The sequence below is a fragment of the Volvox carteri genome (assembly GCF_000143455.1).
Source record: "Volvox carteri f. nagariensis unplaced genomic scaffold VOLCAscaffold_1, whole genome shotgun sequence".
Classification (NCBI taxonomy): Eukaryota; Viridiplantae; Chlorophyta; class Chlorophyceae; order Chlamydomonadales; family Volvocaceae; genus Volvox; species Volvox carteri.
Genome location: NW_003307545.1, coordinates 2,452,538 through 2,471,631, shown reverse-complemented (window position 1 = coordinate 2,471,631; position 19,094 = coordinate 2,452,538). Strand labels below are relative to the sequence as shown.

General features: G+C 55.3%; 3 protein-coding genes across 3 annotated transcripts; 2 read left to right on the top strand and 1 right to left on the bottom strand.

The window, feature by feature from the left end:
* Positions 1 to 4,047: 4,047 nt before the first annotated feature.
* On the bottom strand, positions 4,048 to 7,527 carry VOLCADRAFT_102743 (uncharacterized protein). The gene is made up of 7 exons (XM_002945727.1): positions 7,443 to 7,527; positions 7,082 to 7,360; positions 6,618 to 6,713; positions 6,243 to 6,369; positions 5,734 to 5,909; positions 5,129 to 5,251; positions 4,048 to 4,959 (listed from the first exon to the last, which is right to left on the bottom strand). Exons 2-7 carry the CDS (start codon positions 7,322 to 7,324, stop codon positions 4,384 to 4,386), a joined length of 1,341 nt encoding a protein of 446 aa, XP_002945773.1. The 5' UTR covers positions 7,325 to 7,360; positions 7,443 to 7,527; the 3' UTR covers positions 4,048 to 4,383.
* Positions 7,528 to 7,906: 379 nt separating this feature from the next.
* VOLCADRAFT_55499 (uncharacterized protein) lies at positions 7,907 to 10,785 on the top strand (the record flags this gene model as incomplete). Its single annotated transcript, XM_002946079.1, has 4 exons — positions 7,907 to 8,380; positions 8,882 to 8,961; positions 9,826 to 9,978; positions 10,467 to 10,785. 4 exons carry the CDS (start codon positions 7,907 to 7,909, stop codon positions 10,783 to 10,785), a joined length of 1,026 nt encoding a protein of 341 aa, XP_002946125.1.
* Positions 10,786 to 12,836: 2,051 nt separating this feature from the next.
* Positions 12,837 to 13,171, top strand: VOLCADRAFT_37723 (uncharacterized protein; the record flags this gene model as incomplete). The annotated part of the gene is made up of 2 exons (XM_002946078.1): positions 12,837 to 12,908; positions 13,088 to 13,171. Coding segments are annotated over 2 exons (156 nt in total), but the record flags the coding sequence as incomplete, so codon positions are not given.
* Positions 13,172 to 19,094: the final 5,923 nt, after the last annotated feature.

Sequence of the window (19,094 nt, the reverse complement as noted above, 5' to 3'; positions counted from 1 at the left end):
ATGGAGCCCCCCTGGGGTGCGGAAGCCAGGAAAGGACGGGAGGATAAACGGCAGCAGTCAGACGCTTGGGCTGAGGATTAGGCCCGGGAGACGCAGCTAGCCAACGCGGGAGCGGGAGCCCGGTATCCGGCAGCAGCCACTGGCCTGAAAGAGCAGCCTCAGGCGAACCGGGGCGTCCGGGAGAAGGCCATCCAAGAGGCACATGGCCGCCGTAAGGAAACAACATGGCAGCCCCGGAGGCGCTGCATTACGAGGTCGTTGGCCGCGTCCCAACATCCCAGCTGTGGGAGGCCCCGGAGGGCCAGGTTGGAGTAATGGCGCCAAGCCACCACGCAATGCGGGTGGTAAACCCGCAGTCGTGTTAGGCTAGAGCGGGAGGACGAGGTGCTCGAGGACGCATTGGCTAAGGTGGGCCCGGGGATGGCCAAGGAATTGCGTGAGTGCTGCAGTGATTCTGCAGGGCCGCAACATCAGCGCGTTGGGGTGTACATCGGGCAAAAGCCAAACTCGCTTCTCAAAGGACACTTCACGGGGCAAATTACTGGATACCTGGTGCCATGGAACTGAGTGGGGAAGAGTGAGTTCAAGCTACAGCAGCAGGCCCGCGAATGCCGGGTGTTCGGGTTAGAGGCGGCCCTCCAGGCTGTGGATGTCAGGCTCCGATGTTCAAGGAGTTGCGGGAGTGAACCTGGCCGGCCGTGGTACTGTTCACGCGCACGGCCGTGAAGTTCCCAGGGGCGCATGGCAGCTGGCTCACAGCCTACTAAGGAATTTAGGAGGAGGTTGGCATTGAGCGCAGGAAGAGTGTGGGCAGCAGAACGGCATGGGAAGGGCGGCAATCGGGGGTTCCCGGCTTCCACGACCAGAGGAGCGCAAGTCGTAGCCCGGTGGGTGTGGGCTACCAGGGCCTAGTTAACCCGGGAACGCCTCACGGTGAGGGGCCGCGATGGACCGCGGCTGAGCCCGCCTGCCAGCGTAGTGGTGGCTCTAAACCGGGAGCTGGGTCGGCGGGGATACCAGGAATTGGGGGAGGAGCAGATCACGGAGAGCGTGTACAGGGGCTATGTGAATGGCACTGACTTGTGTACTAGCTACGCGGGGAAGGGGCCCTGTGTTAAGGTGCAGGTTGGGCAGCGCTGCCGGTATGAACACCCAGCAACGGAGGCAGTACGGGTGGCCCAATGGGCGGACGCCCTCGTTAGCCACAACGGGGCGCCGCGCAAGGAGACCCAAGCCCAGAAGCCCAGGCTTACTGTGTTAACTGCGATCAAGCGGGGGATAGAAGGGGGAAGGAGCCGGAGGATCTAGCACTGGCCACCACACGGACACCCGGGAGGAGGAGGGAGCTGATCTGGACGAACGGCTGTCGTGAAACGATGACCCTTGTGAAGGCAGCAAGTGGGTGAGTGAGGAGCAGAAAGGGGAGAACCCGGCGTCGCAGGACGAACACCAGCAAGGGGAGCGGGGACACCCAAGGAAGCGTGCAGCGAGGCATACAGCTGCTCCAGGAGGCCGGACAGAGGCTACAGCCTCTAGGGCGACATGACGCAGTAGATCAGCAGAATGAGAAAGAGTTGTAGAAGAGATCGTCTTTCGCTTCCGGACCCGAGGACTGCCAGCCAGGAAAGCTACTTACACATGTAGCAGTGTGGTGAGAGGTCTTCCAGGCAGCTAAAGAAGATGCCCGCTCACGGACAGAGACGTTGGCTAGGCCACCTGGAGGGAGGGCTCCAGCTGGAGTGGGTGTCGTGCGAACACCCAGGACAACAAATAGTGCCTGAGCGGGACCGCAAGCTAGCTATTGTGCAGGAGTTGCTGCAGGTCGCGATGCTGGACTGCAACCCGGAAATAATAATGGCAGGTCACCGGCCGCATGCAGTGCAGTTCCCACAGCGGCGTCGTTACAGCCGAGTTAAGCACGGCTCTCTGCGGTGGGATACTGGAATGCCCAGCTAATGCACTACACCCACGCTTATCAACGGCCTGCGAGTGGTGGGAAAGGAGGGCAAGCTGCGCCTCTGCATTCATCTGATGTACTTTAATTGTTTTCTGAAATACCGGCCTGTGCAGCAAGAACGCCTGGCAGATGTCACAAGGGCCAAGGGGAGGAGGGGCTGGTGAGCGAGAGGACCCAGGGTACCACCTGGGAAGTATGTGGGGGGGGGAGAGACCGCTCCGCGGTGTGTGTTGGGGCTGGTCGGAGTTGTCTTTGAAGGGTTTGGGTACCGCGGGAGTGTGGTCGCAGACGCAATGGCCTTCCCCACAATAAGTTAGTAGTGAGTACGGATCACGCGCTGACGTTTAAGCAATGCTGCCCGTCTGTGTCAGCTTCAGCGATTTACCAAAAAGATTGCGCTAACTAGAAGCTGTAGAATGCCCGTCTTTTAAGTCAGAAGAAACCTGTTGTGATAAGACGAAATTCAGGAAATGTGTCTGGCCCGGCCGTATTGAATTCCGTACCTTATCAAGAAAGGACGGCGCAGCCATTTCCTTGCAGTCAAAGGTACAAAACCTACCCAAAACGTTATTGAATTGTATGTGTTTTGGAATTAAATTGTAAGTTACCACTGGTGCGCATAACAATTTCCGCCGGAAGAGGCGGGCGCTAGCGTTGCTACCACAAAAAGGCCGTCATCCGCCCATATTATGAAACCAAACAGCTTTAATAACTTATACAAAACTTTATAACTGCAACTTGCTATTGGTTCCGGCCTTACCAATACATGTTCCCTTGCTTGCGTTCTGCCCTCCATGCCTGAACAGCCTTCACGTCCAAAACGTGTACCATAACAATAGTCGTCTTGAGAAATAGGAAGAGCTGAATGACCCTCCTAATCACAAGACAGCGTATCTTTAGGAATTGGAATTAAAATCTTCGGGATTCTAGTTTTGATCCTATTTGAGGACGTCTGAGGACGTTCTCCTTAAAATCCTGGGCCGTCGGCCCGGCACCGGGGCTACAGGCCCAACCCTGCCCCTGGCCCCGACCACCGGCTTGATACTTGACCTTAACCTGGATTGTAGTCAATTGTTTCCCATGACAGTTTTGGATCTATTGTAAGTGTCGTACTGCGAAAATCTGTATAGACGTCATGCATGTCTGTCTGTCTGTCTGTCCGTATGTATGTATGCATGCATGCATGTGTATGGATAAAATGTTGATGTTGTTACAGGGTGGTTAAGCTTCACCAGCGGCCCCCTTTCACGAGGCAGTTCCCTACTCTCCCCTGCTAGAGGGGCACCCCAATCCGTTCACCCCATCCGACTTCAGAATGTATTCGTTGGGTTCAGCAACTCACCACCAGCATCCAACCACATCTAGCGAATCAACGGCGCCACAACATAGTTCCTGGTCAGCTCAAGAGCTGCTATTATCACGTCCTACACCGTCCATAAGATGGGTGGCCACCTCCCGTATCAACACCTCTCATGAATCGAGAGGTCGGCAGGCGGACTTGAACCCGGGACCTTCGGGAGCAGAAGTCAGGCCTTAACCTCCGCCAGCCACCTGCCAGCCTCAATGGTGTGTATATGCATATAATGTGTGCTGGCATATAGTGGTCAATCAGCACAAGAAGGTCAGTAACACGGAAAGGACCCACCAGCCAGGAGGCCTTCTATGCATACTACAAGCAAGACTGTACGAATAATCCATTCACGTAAACTGTCAACCTCCCAACTATTAGCAAACCAACCCTCTGAAATACAACAAAATTACAACCAACGCTTTGTTTGATGCACGGAGGACAAACGGTTCCTTCAGCACACGAGAGATGACGACGTCTGGAGCCGTACAGCCGTTGTAAAACATCCTGACGAAGATGTCTGTCTGTCTGTATGTATGTATGTCTGTCTGTCTCTCTGTCCGTCCGCCTCTGCCTGCTTGTCTGTCTGCCTGTCTGTATGTGTATCATGACGTCGCATCACGGCACGCACCGTGTATGCTGTCACCTTACGACTGTATCTGTGCTGTGGAGCCCTTTCACCACCACTCTCATCTGGAGCCGACAGCGTGTTTGCTGCGCCGCATCGCTGCTTTGGGCTTTGGCGCGTTGGAGCTTTGGCATCATCCATCGCCGTGCCCCTGCCCGGCCCCCCCCTGTCTTTCCCTCACGCGTCATTCCTACGTGATGTGTTTCCTGATCGAACATTCTCTTCAGAAACTCGTACACCACACGTAACCATGCCCGCATTGACGTCAACCCCAGCGACACAATCACAGCACAGCACAACACGAATAGAACCACAGCCGTCAGCAACTCAGTACGGCACGCAGCATCAGCAGCACACACTATGACTACCGCAAATCACCAGAAGAATCGGAAAGCACATCACAGATGCACACACAGACGAACACACACAGAGGGAGGAGCAGCAGCCCCTTCACGGCTTGGCAATCGCCACAGCACCCCGAGGCAGTGCAGCTGGCGGCCGTGTGGGGTAGAGCTGGTCGACTAGGGCCAGAACCTCCCCCTCGTCCGGCACCTCGCCCTGCACCATAGGGCCCAGCTGCTCGTCCAAAAGCTTGGAATCCACAGGATCCAACGCAATCAACTCGCTGTATACCTCCGGCAGCTGAGAAAGCTCCGTATCCAGGCCTTCACGCGCCTCCGCCATCAGAGCTCGCAGCTCGCGGACGCGGACGAGGGCAGCAGCCGCCGCCGCCGCCGGCGCGGCAGCAGCAGCGGCGTAGCCACCGTCAGCGGCAGCAGCCGCCGCTGCCGCCTTTGCTACCGCCGCCTTTGCCGCCGCCGATACCTCCCCTGCACCCCCCGCCCCGGCGGCTGCACCACCACCACCACCACCGAACGCCAGCGCAATGGCGCGCTGCGCCGCCAGCTGCGCCACGTAGAAGGTCGCTCGGTGCTTGGCGGCCACGATGGAGCCCTTGGCGGCGAACAGCCCAGCCGCACTCATCTGCTGAAACTGCAGACAAGTACGAACATAGTAGCTGTAGCCCTGTACGACATAGGAGGGAAAACCCCGAGAACGCGCAAGAGTCAAGAGCCATCACCATTTAAAGCGGCACGAGGGATTGCGAAGGGCGACAACAGAGCTCCAACAGGACCCCACTCACCCATATTAAAACGCTTATATAAAACCCTTAAACCGCCATAAAACCGCTCACCGCCGGGTTTTCAGGAACAGCCTTGATAAGGCCCAGGAAATCCGCCTGTTGCGCCACTAGCTGCTGCTTGTAACTCTCCCGATCACCAATGCTCAGGAACACCGCACCTCCCAGCCCGGAGAGCTGTCGGTTAGTCGGTTGGTAAGTTGTCGGTTGGTGGGTTGGATTGAGGATCCCAGCCATTCGTCGGTTAGTGGGTCCGTCGAGCGAAGAAACAAAGTTGTCAGTTAGTCGGTTGGCGGGTGGAGAACGGGTGGTTGGTGCTTGATAATCACGAGGGGAAGGAGGGACATAAACACGAGACACGTCCAGTCCGAGGGAAAAAGACACGGATAAACCCAGGCCTTCTCCCTTTCCCCCTCCGCCGTGAATTGTAAAAATCGCGATGTGTCATCACCCCACCTCCAAACCCACACACACGCGCTCCACACCTTCCTTCCCTCCCCTCTTCCCCAATCTTTTCCCTCAGTCTCCCCCCCCTTTCAGCCCCCTTCAGCTCCCCCCCCGCAGGGGCCCCGGAACTCACGACACGAGGGTTCCATTTTCTTCCCCCCGAAACCCCGTTTCCCCCCCTCCCCTCCCCTCCCCTGCGCTCCGGCCCTTACCTGCGCCCTCACGTAATGCATCAGCCAGCGGATCTCCCCAAGACTCATAACCCCGCCCCCCGCCTCCGCCAGCTGCTTCCCCAGCGCCTCCGCGGCCCCACCATCCTGACAGCTCCGAAGAGCGAGTGAGGTGAAGAGCAGTGTGGCATCGTCGGAGGGGAAGTAGGCGGGGTGGGCTGCGGTGGCGGGGAGGGGAGGGGCGGGACGGGGGGATGCACGCCAGGAAGACAACACTCTGTGGGCTCAAGACTCACCGGCGCAATGGATCACCCAGCCACCACAAAGGATACACACAAGATACGACAGCGTACGACAAGTTCAGGACAGCAACAAGGGACAGCACATCGTCTTCGCTCTAGTGGTAGTAGTTATCGCAGGAGGGAGGCAGGGAAGGGGGGGAGAGACCCGGAGGAGGAGGGGTGGGGTGGGGGGGGAGACAAGTTGAATCCGGGGGACGGACGGGTTTTATGGCAGTAGCAATAACCCTCCGTAGTGCCGTACATACCCACCTGGATAGTTGGTGTAGTGGTAGAAGCAAACCACCGCGGCACCTGCTATGCGAATGAGCTCGTCGTAGCTGTCGCATAGGGCCTCTTTGGAGGGAAGACCGAGCTCCAGAACCACCGTCTCGTCAGCCTGTTGGTGGTGGCCGCGGTGATATGGTGTGACCGTTATTATGTTCGTTTTGTTGGTTTTCAGGTTGTTGGTGGAGAAAAGATATGGATTTGGTCAATGGCGGTAGTGGTGGTTGTGTTACCGGTCTGGATGTAGGAGAAGACCCCACCATCTCCGGTTTGCATGGCAGCCTGCTGTTCTCCAACCCGCCACGCCACTATCAGTGTTGTACTCTTCAACCGCCAACGGTCAACTGTCGTTACTGTTACCTTGTCCATGCCGTTGATGAATGGCGCCATGACGCCCCTGCGGGCTACGAGGTCTTCAAGCGCGTCGAACATGAGGGCTCCAGGAAGGCCGGAAACCTGTGTGTTTGTGCGGATGTACGGGTGGATTCGGTCATCGTTTTACGGACGTTATGGCGTGGGAGTGCGGGGAGATTAAGGCGTTGAGGTGGGTTTGGAGATCCTCCGAAGAATAAGAGATTGGCGGTGTGTGGGGAGGTGGGGGTGGGGGCCGGGGACGGAAAAGGGTGCAGGTGCGGGGAGGCGCATGGACACGGGACAATCGTGTGTGGCAGAGGATTTGCGGTGCTGCTGCTCTCACCTCTTGCGGGAATGATTCGCAGGACTTACGGGCGGGTGGGGGATTGCATTTCAAAGGACCAAAGCCTGTGGAGCGACGGCTTTTGACTTTAAAATCAGTCATCCTTCTAAACCATGTCCGTACCTACCAAATTGTATACGTTCTTCAAGAACAGCAGGATGACCTGGTTCAGTTGTTGCAGGCTCACGTTATCCGGATTCTGCCCCAATGCATTCATCGCCACGATAGTCTCGCGCTGGCAAGTTAGGGCCTGAAGGAATTTCGTAGCCGAGAACGTTCTCTTGTCTTCAGGTATATCGCTCAGTTGCTTCAACACCTCCTCAGGCGAATAACGTTGCTTTTGGGCTGTATCCTCCTCAACAGCCGCCATCTTGTCACGCAACCCAAGGATTTGTAAGCCTACAGGCTAAAGGAAAAAGACAACGAACTGACCAAATACAGTTGAGGTCGTCACAAATCACAAAATGCTGGATAGGAAGGCCACTAACCCACTATCCTTCGTCGCTTTTAAGGGATCCGAAATAGTCAATGACGCGATAATCCACGAGCACAAACCCATTTCCAGGAAAGCATGTCGCTTGCTGGGCCGTGCCTGCCCGGGCGCCGGAGTTTGGTTGTTCGTTGCTTAACCGCCTGGCGCTCATGTGCCATATCGTCCACACATGAACGCCTCCAACATTCTGAAGATATCTTCTCTTCAAAGCGAGTCCTGAATTCTTGCTCCTGAATCTCGGCTCCCCTTTAAGAAACGATCTATGGCAATCCGTGGAAGGAGTATTAATAAGCGACTTTGCTCGGCATAGTGATTGAGCTTTGAAAGTATCTTCTGTAACAGTAGAATATAGCACTGCAGTTTGCCCTTGCTTTGCTGGCCGTCCAGCGGGACATTTATAAGTAAAGATCCATCCGAGGAGCTATGTCGGCCGCCGAACAAAAAGCCGCAAAGGGTCGGATGCGAGTGGTATCATTGCTTCCATCAGCAACAGAAATTCTTGCTTTAATTGGCGCGGAAATCGTCGGGCGCAGCCACGAGTGCGATTGGCCGGAGGCCGTCCGCGAAAACGTCCCTGCGTTGACCGGCGCGTACAACAAGTTTGAGAACTCTGCCCAGATGCATGATGCCGTCACAGAGTCCCTCAGCAGCGGCCAGGGTCTCTACTGGCTTGACTCGGAACGCCTGGCGCAGCTCCGTCCAGATGCCATCGTGACGCAGTCCCTGTGCTCCGTGTGCGCCGTGGATCTTGACATCGTGAGAAAGGCCACCACAAAGATCTTTCCCCCTCCTCGCATCATTGACACCAATCCCATGAGCCTTCAAGACGTCATATCCGACGTACGCCGACTCGGCACCGAGCTGGGCCTGGCACAGAGCGGGGAGGCGGCGGCGGCGGCGCTGCAAGAGCGAGTAGACCGAGCCGTTGCCCGGGTAGGGGAGCTGCAGGCGGCCGCCGCCGCCGCCGCCGCCGCCGCGCCCCGCTGGCCTGGCGCAGGGCCGCCGGACCCGCCTCGGGTGTGTCAGTAGTCTGTGCGGCGTCAGTCTCTCTCTCTCTCTCTCTCTCTCTCTCTCTCTCTCTCTCTTTCTATATATATATATATGCGTACGTGCTTGGGCGTGCCAGCTTAATAATTGGGATAGAAGATACATTCCTAAGAATGGAAACCGTGTTTTTCATCGTTACATCCCGTTTACATACACACATACACATACACACACACACACACGCACACACATACACACACACACACACGCACACACACGCACACGCACACACACACACACACGCACACACATGTTACACACTTCCCCTGTTTAAATGCATTATTCTCTTCTTTGTTCTACATCCCATTTGTCGTGTTGCCCTACACCAAAACCCATTTCGCCCTTCTCCCCATCTCCCCCCCTCAATTGTTTTAAATGCCCTTTAAGGTTGTGTTCCTGGAATGGACGGATCCGCTGTTCCCCGGGGGCCATTGGACCCCCCAGATGGTTCACATGGCGGGTGGCGTGTGCCCGATAAACCCGCCAAGGTAATGCAGTAGTACGGCAACTCGTGGGCCTGCCATAATCGCCCTCCGAAACCCATCTCCTCAACACCCGTCCTATTGAAGAGTGGGCAGAGCGTGGCATCAGCGCACCAGCCCAGAAACGAGTCTCCCAGCAACCTCCCTAAGAGCGCCCAGCTTCCCCTTCAGGCTCGTTTTGGGAATATGTGTTTCATGTGTGTGAGATGCAGTCGCGTCGTTTTCGCGTTGATTTGGATAGAGCTCCTTCTGCAGTTTTTGTGCGTGTGTGTATGTATGTATGTGCGCGTATGTGTGTGGATGCGCGTGTTGGGGGGGGGTCATGAAAGAGAAGAGTGCAGTTAAGAGGCATTGGATGTGATGCAGGCAGTTGGTTCCTTCCCGGCTTGCAAGCATTTCCTCCCCTTCCCCTAAATCGTCTCCAGTACTCCTCACGAACTGCCCCCTCTATCCCTTTGTTTTTTCACCCAAATTCACCGTAATGTGAAACCCTAAATGGATGACAGGGAGTGTTTGTGTGTGGAAATTGTTATTATTTTGGTTTTTGGTTTACGTGTGAATGCGGTTACGGCGAGTTGGTAAATATTGTCTTGTGTAGGAGCGATAGGGGAGGTTGGGAGGACGAAGCCAGGTACAGAAAGCTAAAGTAAAGCAGGTTAGTGGTCGGTCACCCTTCGCCGGGTTCGAATCTCGTGCATGGCTCTCTCTCGGACGTCATTTTCCCTTAGCTAGCTGCATTTAAAAATTAAAACCATATCTGCAAGGCAATCCAGGATTAGAATGTCATTCGCGGCGTAACCGTCAACCGCCAACTGACTGAGCTTGATTTTCACGGTTGCGTACGTACAGGCCCGATCGTGGCGGCGGCGCACTGCCGTCCAAACAGATTGATCCAACGGAGGTGACTGATATGGATCCGGATCTCATTATTATTGCACCTTGCGGTCTGGATTTGAAATCCACGCGGAAGGAGATGGCGGCGCTGGAGGAGAAGCAGTGGTGGTGAGTGAGAACTGCGATGCCCTCACATACATACATACATACATACATACATACATACATACATTACACACCAGCCATTTGAATCGACGCTGTTGCAAGAATGTTGCCTGCCCGCGGTCCCGTCCTCCTCCTCGTCCCATCTGTCCCCCAGTCGACGGTTGCACCTGCACCTGTCCACCTGCACCTGTCCACCTGCACCTGCACCCTGCTAACCCCATACGGAGCATAAGCAGCTCCCACCCATCAGCTGCTCTTTGATTGCTTTCACCTCGTGTTCGTGTTCGTGTTCGTGCTACACATCGTGCATTGTGTTTTAACCCCCTTGGTAACCCCGGGGTCCACTGGGGGGAGGGGTAGCTACTACAACAAGTCAGTCGCCAATCAACAAACACAAAACCCTGAATTTGAGTTTAAATTCATAAATGTTTATTGTTTCTTATATAAAAACGTGTTCCCTTTCTACGCCCCGGCCGTTCTCCGTTCCCCAGGCGCGGCCTCCGAGCGGTCCGCGGCGGCCGTGTGGCGCTGGTGGACGGCAACCAGCACTTCAACCGACCCGGGCCGCGGCTGGTGGAGGCGCTGGAGTGGCTGGTGGGGCTGCTGGCAAACCGGGATGACCTCATGCCGCTTGACTTTCCCTGGGAGTGGTGGGGGAAAAAGGTGACGGCGGCGTCTGGGGCCCCAGCTGCGGCGGAAGCGGCGGCGGCGGCGGGCAGAGCTGGACGGGAGTGTGCGGGTGCTGCTGAAACGGAGGCGAAGGTTGCGGCAGCGACGGCAGGAGAGGAGGAGGCGACGGTGCTGTTGTAAGTTACGTGTTATGCATACCGATGTGGGGCGAGAGGAGGAGGAGGAGAGGGAAGGTTTTTTCGTGGCCGTGCGTGTGTGGCGCCGGAGTTGTGGGTCCGGGGGAAGTGGGAAGGGCAGAGAGTGGGGGAGAGGTACGACATATGTACGGCAGATCTTCTATGAGATCTTTTATTAGATTGTCAGACGGCGGAAATCGGGAAGGGGGTTAATGGCTCAAAATTGGGGCGGCGTTGGTCACATGCGTTCCCGCGGGATGTGGGGGTGTAGGGTTTTACTTAGATGTACGGCGCAGGCAGCGGCAGCGGCAATGATTGTGGATGTGGATGTGGACGTGGATATTGTCGGTGGCCACGGAGGAGCCGAGAAGCCTGATTAGGAGACGCTGTGCCACGACAGTCCTGTTTAGGAAACCGTCAATAAATAAAAACAGATTCGGTCGGTTCGGTCAGTCTGTAGTCTTGCCCTTCGACCTTAGTTTTCGTCTCTTTGGCTGTTTTGTTCGTACGTATGCATGTATGCATGTATGTATGTGACATGTTTTGTTTGCGTCCTCTTGGAACGTCTGTTTGCTCTTCGTGGCTATGGTGATGCTGTGTGTAAACCCTAGCTGACGTGGCGCAGCTAGCCCGCCGTACCGACATTTATTCAGCAGTTGGTTGCATCTGTTATGGTTATGGTCGTTGATATTGCTAGCGTGGTTATGGTCGTTGTGGTGATGATGGTGATGATGGATGATATGGAGTTGGCGATCGGGGACTCTTTACGACATTCTTTGCGAATCGTTTTCGTAAGTGTCGTACACTGTGTAAAGCGGTTGTTGGGACCGTTGGCGGTGGCACCGACGACGGTTCCGCGTATTGGAGGTTGGGGGTTGTGTTTGCGATTGCTGACCTCAAACGACATCATCCGCCCAGGTGGAGAAAGCGTTGTGTCGGCGTAATAATGTTGTTGTATGTGTTGGTTGGTTATGGGCAGTTGGGACGATGAGCGTTCTTATCGTAGGAAGTCGCCTGTCCTAGGAAGGCGTATCCCCCCCACCTTACAAAGGGGACCAACGATAGACACACACACAGACAGACAGACAGACAGACTAATGGAGGGAGCAGCGTGAGGTGTAAAATTCTAATTGTAATCGCCTGCGCCTGGGGCTGTATTTGGGGCCACAGGGGGACGCCGTGTCGCGGCGTGGCGTGTGCACGTGCGCCCGGGGTTTGGGGGGCACTAGCGGCACTGGCTGGGGCCCGCCGGCGGCGGCACCTGACTGGCACACAAAAACCTGTCGTCGGTAGCTCCGTACTCTTTGGTTGTGGATGTATGCACGTGTGCAAGCTGTGAATGAACTTCTTCCCCCGACCCTTCATTTCCCTCTCTTTTGTGCGATGATGCGGCCGTTCTTGGCGTTCGAGAATTTGCGATAAATAGCTGCAGGCGTAGGTTGTCCAGTCCATACTTGCCTTAAATATTTAAGTATATATAAGGCAAGTATTGACTGGATTATATATATGTATACCTGCATATATATACCTATCTATTATTATATGTGTGCCACCCTCCGCCCCGCACCGGTGTTTGCGCCGTACAGCTCAGCTACTATTGCCGGGGCCGCCGGACCAACAGCAACACCGCGGGCCGCCGCCGCCGCCGCCGCCGCCGCCGGCCCCCCCGGAGTAATGCATGTGCCTCAGCAGGTAGCGCCATCGGATGCCCCCGCGGGCGCCCCCAGGTCCGCTGCAGGGCGGCTACGGCCGTTGGACAGCGCCGCCAGCCTACCCGGGGCTGCCGCCGCCGCCACCTCCCCGCAGCCCCCCGCCACCCCCCTCGACACAACCGCCCCCGGTGCCCCCTCGGGTATTGCTGACGATGTCGCCGCTGCGTCGCCCTGGAATGGTGTTGGCGGCTTGGATGGTAGGGCCTGTCGCTGCGGCGACGACGGCGGCGACGGCGGCGGCAATGACAACGGCTACGGTGATCTTCCTCTTCATCGCGCGACGAGCGACCCATGGGTCGCTACATGCAGTCCTTGGGCCACTGCGCCGCACCTGCCGGCTGACATTGAGGATCTGCACGCTACAGCCTGCGAGAGCGGTAAAACATCGTACGACGACCCAGAAACAGGTTATATGGTACGTACGTCGTACGCCCGTACATGCGGCATAGTTGACAGCCCCGGGATATTATATGGAATGTCGAGCCCTGCTGCTTAGACTTAGGGTTCAATCCATCCTTCCTTCATAATGTCCCTCTATCGCATTAGGTCGACATATTTTCCGTTTCCCTTCCCTCCCCTTTATAATCTCCGAAGGTCTTCACGCAACTCGCGCTGGCTAAGCGCGGGTACTGCTGCGCCAACCGCTGCCGCCACTGCCCCTGGGGCCACATGCGGGTGACTGGGCGGCCGCGTCAGAACCGCATCACCCGCCCCACACTGCTGCACCCCAGCCCTGACGCCGCGCGCGCGTGGAAGCAGCGGCAACTAACCCAACAGCCGCAACTGCAACAACCGGAGGCGGCCGCTCCGATGAAGCTGTTCAGCGGCGGCAGTAGCGGCGGCAGCAGTGGCGGCAGTAGCGGTTTTGATTGGTTGCATTCCGCTGCCCGAAGCGTGTTGTCTGGTATCGCCCACGAGGACTGTCTTGCGTCGGGTGCTGTGACCGCGTTGGTTTTGGAGCCCCGTGGTTCCCGAGAGCGTGTCGTACTGCTGGCGGCGTTTGACGTTGACAGCGGGGCCTTATGGCATCCCCCCGCAGCACCCGCCGCTGACGCCATGACCGCATGCAGTAACAGCTGCTGCTGTAGCAGCAACGGCTGTAGCCTTAGCAGCCTCAGCAGCAGCAGCAGCGGTGGCGGCGGCGGAGCTGGTAAGGGTAGCAGCAGCGGCGGATCTGCAATCGATGCTCCGCCGCAACGGCCGCCGCCGCTGACGTACGACGCGGCCCCTTTGAGTGCCGTCATGGACATCAGCGTACGACATGACCTCGATTTGGTGGCGGTGCCGCTGCAGGTGCCGAGGGTTGGGGCGGGTTGGGGCGGGTTACGTGTGGGTGGGGACGGGGAGAGGGGAAGATATGGGTGGCGGGGGAGAAGGACGAGGGCGCGGGCAGATATTCTGCTAAGTCGCAAGGGTTACAAACTCCTCAATACATGGGGCGATGGGGGGGTTGCGCCCCTGAAAGCTAGGGTTGGGGTCCAGAGGCGGCGGCTAAGAAGGGGAAGAAGAGCCCTAAGCTCTACGGGACCTTGACCGAGGTGTTTGGGACTGCAACCCCCCGGTATGCCGTACAAGCCGTACAAGACAGGGTTTTCCCCTTCGTCCTCCCCCGGCCCCCTCCCCACAGGGGCTCCGGCATTGGGTGCTTCGGACGTCGCCGGTTGGGGCGTTGCGTTTGATGCACATGACATGATGATGCTCTCCCTCCCTCCCTCCGTATCCACTCCACTCCTAATCCCTCTATAATTTCTTTCCCGCTGGGCCCCCCCCCGCCCGGGCCCCCAACCCCAACCCCCCGCCACGCTAAAACCCCTCAGGTCCAGGGAGGGACCTGGCCCCGGGACCCCGATGCGGTCCACCGGGCCCTGAGCTACCTGGTGCGGACGGCGGCTGAGCTGCTCAAGGTGGAGGGGGGAGGAGGGGGAGGACGTGAAGTGGAAGTAGAAAATGTTCGACTGGAAATAGCGGAGCGGATTGTGGGTGTGTGGTGGATGGGTAGCAGCAGCTGTAGCAGCTAAAGCAGCAGTTTTGACAGTAGTAGTGGAAAGCATCTGGGAAATAGTCCCTCGGATTGGGCGGGATGTCTAATGTCGCGAATTGCTCCCGTCTTCTCCGTATCCTCATTTCTGCATCAAAGATTCTTGTTTTCGATTATGTGCCCAATTCCCTTCCCAGCTGTCCGTTGCGTTCAATTTTTTTAATTTGCTGAAAGATTCCACCCCGCGGATGCCGCGGATGCAGGAGCCCTCCGAGACATACATAATTGCCGTACGGCCCGAGGAAGTCACCCCTGCTATGCTCGTACAGGGTCCGGCAAGATCCGTACCTGGCGGTCGGTTAAAGATTGTACGGCACGTCCACCCAGAGCTGGCAGCCGCGCAGCCGGCGATGTCGTTGGCTCGCAGTGACAAGTTAATGTATTGATGTGCTGATGAGTCTATTCGCTAAATACCGTGTGCTAAGTAGGTAGTAGATTTGGGGCTTTGGTTTTTGCATGACGTTGTGAAGTGAAGGATGGACATGAATATATATTTATTGTAACCAGAGTGCACGTTGGTGAGCAGGACGAGTGTAATTGGCCGTGGCAGTCTGTCAGTCTGTCGATCAGTCTGTCTACCTGTCTGTCCATGACGGAGGGGAGTAGTTAATATGCCAAATGCCAAAACCCCAAACGAACGAAAGAAAAAGTTTATGCCAAGTTACTTATTGCGAGCAAACGGAGACACAGATGGGCTAGGTAAGTTTGAATACATACATTCATACATACAAACATACGCTCGTACAATACAGAACGGTCGGGTTAGCTTAGCTCCATATGTTGCTAGTAATACGAATGTACGATGTATGTGGCGTTTTACGTTTAGTCTCGTGCCCCCCTAGAATTGTATTCATTTTTTTGGAGTATTTTTGGAGTTCTTAAAAGGTTACCCGGGGACCTTTCGCACCTATTGGACGGCGCAGACACCAAACCCTACTTACCAAACCCTACTGTGACCAACGTCTGTGAAGTCCTGTGTGTAATAGCGTCCTCCACCCTGCATGACATTTATAAAAACAAACAACGTGGAACAAGTGGGAAAGTTGCAAATACAAGTTGAGAATGCGCTGATATGCGCAAAAGACATTGTGGGTGAGGCTGGGCTTTTGTTTATACTTCTGTGTACGGACGGGTCCTGTGTGAACGAACGTGCATAAGATTGCCTATGTGGGTCCGTATTTTGGCGTTGGTCCTTTTCTCGTAATGCGCCGTACATGTGTCGTAAACGTGCTCATCTGGGAATCCTAATCCCGTGGAAACGTATAAACGTGTTTCCCCTGAATGTGCATCTCCTAATGTTAGGAGGAAGCACAACTGTGCCGCGTGCGCTATAAGGATTTGTGTGTGGTAAGGCCCTCTTACTTCCGAGTTTTGACTCGTTTTTCGGCAATTTTCAAACTGGCTATTGAGTCTTTCCCAATCCGATGAAATCGGTGAAAGAGGAACATGATAGCGTTTCCATCACCCGAAGGGCACCATAGGGTCAAGGCGAAGGGTAACAGCAATATGCTGTTTTCTCCGCTCGCATGTATTCATGTTACAGACACATATGCACAGCAGCGTCCAAGAAACTCTCGTGTCCGTCATAATCAAAATAAAAGCCATCATGTGGAATGTTGTGTATGATGGCTTGCGGCCGCAAAGTAATTTTACCTTGTTGTCCTTTTGCTGTCGCCGCGAAAAGTGTTGTACGTACGAAAATGTTTCCTTCCGATCCTTCCAATCAAAGATCTCAAAAGAAACTGCGAAATACTTCTCTCGTCACATATCATCTCCGAGCGGCCATGTACACCATCAATTCACCTTATGATAAACGAAACGCAGCCACGACGCATCCAAATAGGATTTATCCTCCTTTCAAACTGCTTCTTGATGTGTCACTGGACTTGTAAGATCGAGCAAAGCACTTCTTCAAAACAGACACATCCTTGGGTGGCAGGCCTCGAGGCAGAGCACAGCGAAGGCATATATTTGCAGATACAAATCGAGGCAGCCCGTGTGGAAACCTCCATAGCTGCAGATCACGGAGATGCCATGATGACATTTCCGCCCAACACTCAACAGCCCACAACAGCGCAGACCTCCACATAAAATGTCTAGTAACGATATTCATGCGCATTAGCAAACCAAAGCACACACATCGCAGCACAAGCAAGTGTACGTGTCAATATACTCAAAACCGCACACATTTTGACATGGCTCAAAAATTTACAGGCTGCAACACCTCTCGGGGGGGGGAGGGGTCCTCCGACATGCAAAGAATCCCGACAGAAATTGCAAACACCACGAGCCCCTCTTACACGCTCCACAACACCCCATTCACAGACTTCCGCTTCCGAAGCTTTCTTCCCTAAGCATCACAGCAAAGGATCTGGAGAAAGCGATCCACTGCGACAAAGCAGCGGAGCATCCACAACGCCCAAACTGTCAAAAGCTGATACAGAGCAGCCCTTTTGGAACCGCCACAAACAATCATCCTCGCTTCGTTATAACTACGAAAAAACCTTTAAAAAGTTAGTCATAATTAAATCCATTTCATCTCATGGACTGGAGGGAAACGGCGTCTGGTACACGGCTTTTCGGGATTTCGCAACCGGTAAACGGAGAACCCCATCTGCAGCCAAAACACACTCAGAAAGATAGCAGGAGCCCACAGAACCGCTCATCAGACCAGATGGGATCCGCCCAGCTGGGACACGCCGCCTCTCTCCGCCTCCCATGACGTGCCAGCCAAGCAGCTGCGGGGCAGATGCCTTACGATAGCGCAGCGGCCAATGGCTCCCAAGCACACTACACAAGCACATGCACTTCTGTGCATTAAAAAGCGCTCAGAGCAGATCGGAAAATAGCAAATGTTGAAAAAGTTGATAGCCCTGGCGACGTACACACACAAGCACTACACTTCTGGCAATAGAAACATGGTGACGACCATCAACGCCCATCAGAACCACTGCGCACGTCGCGCCGGCGACATTGCCGAAACATACACTGCCGCCGACGTCGCCAACATATTTAACACACACATTTTTGGGTTCTAGAAAGGTAGTAGCTTCAGGGGCCACACTACTACTGCCAGATTAACTCTCTAGGGAGCAGTGACGGCAGAGGAGGCAAAGGTTCTCATATTCCCAAACAGCAACAAAGCGATGTAGCCGCCGTACCGGACGACATATGGCTGCCGTACACTCGTCCAGTCAGAAACAGACCGTACAATTCCCCACCGTAGGATATACACTACAGGATCTAACAAAAAGACCCAGCATGATGGCACGGGCTTGAGAAACGTCCTCTCAACCAACACAACCACCAAATCGCTCCAGTGACCGCAACCGTCAACCACTTGACAACAATACGGAAGGTCTATCACTAACGATATCTATCCTCGACAAAGCCCGCCTACCTGCCAGGCCTGTCCGGAAACCTCTGCATCGTCTGCGGAGAAGTAAAGCAACACAACCTCACACAACCTCCAAGCAATCCTCTACTCCGCATGTACTGCGCACTGCGCACCACCAGCTGCACCGCACCGTTCCGGCAGCGACACATTCCGGCTGCCTCCACTGCGCTCCCCTGCTGCTTTTGTGCCCTCACACTACACCACGTCCACAAAAGCCAATAACACTCTCTCGGAGTTTAACGCGCAACAGAAAACCGCGCAGTGCAACACAGACACAAAACTTGTACAGATTAAGCTTCCAGGACAGGCACGCGCACAGCGCTGAAGGCCCAGATAGTGAAGCGTTTTTAAAGTAGTTGTTTGGAGAATCCAGCCGCTACAAAATCTCCTCCTTCCGAGTTCAACAAACATCGGCGCACTCACACCTTTGCGCGATCTCAATCTTAAGATACCGCTCGTCTCTCTAGACAGTCGCTCGTCCATCGCACAATTCATCGCACCACCGCCAAGCACACTGACATCATCAACATCCAAGGCGGCAAAAACATACCTCTCTCCACACGATAGTCCTCTTCACAGCCGAGCGACCGACGCGAAAAAACGCCTCTTAAGCAGGCCTGCACACCATCGTACTGTACTGTACTGCATCACAGTAGGGCCCAGCGGTCTCTGCCGATATATAGCTGTAAGTAACCCGAAGTAAGGGGACAGGACCATAATCATACTGCACGTTCTCGGCGCGGCACAACGCAAACACTGCCCGCTGTCCCATTCTGGATCATTTCAATCAAAATGATAATCGAGCAATTGAGTCTTCGGCCTGGTCGCATTTGTGCAATCTGCAACCTAAAAGTAATAACACGTCTCCAGGAAGAGCAAGCCCCCAAGCGAGGCAACGGCTGTCATGCCACGAGGGGGAAAGCTCCCGGCCCCCGATCACTCGTGATACTCGGCCTGCTGGTATCTTAAGTAGTAAGGTGTCAAAAAGGCGTCAACATCCAACACCACTCCAGGAGGAGAAGCCACAAGACTCCCAAGTGCCCGTCTCGTCCGCGGTTTCGTCCACATGCATAGACACTGATAGAGTCGTCCAATCCAATCCGCGGATTATCCTTTAAAATAATCGCGGTCGGGCGATGAGAACCATGTCGAGAAGCCCTGCTGCA

Excerpts from the sequence above, each read along its gene's own strand:
- VOLCADRAFT_102743 (XM_002945727.1), bottom strand. The coding sequence starts at position 7,324 with ATGGCGGCTGTTGAGGAGGATACAGCCCAAAAGCAACGTTATTCGCCT. Across the intron at positions 6,714-7,081 it reads TGAAGAACGTATACAATTTG|GTTTCCGGCCTTCCTGGAGC; the intron begins GTAGGTACGGAC and ends ACAAACACACAG. Across the intron at positions 4,960-5,128 it reads CTGTTCCTGAAAACCCGGCG|GGCTACAGCTACTATGTTCG; the intron begins GTGAGCGGTTTT and ends TATGTCGTACAG.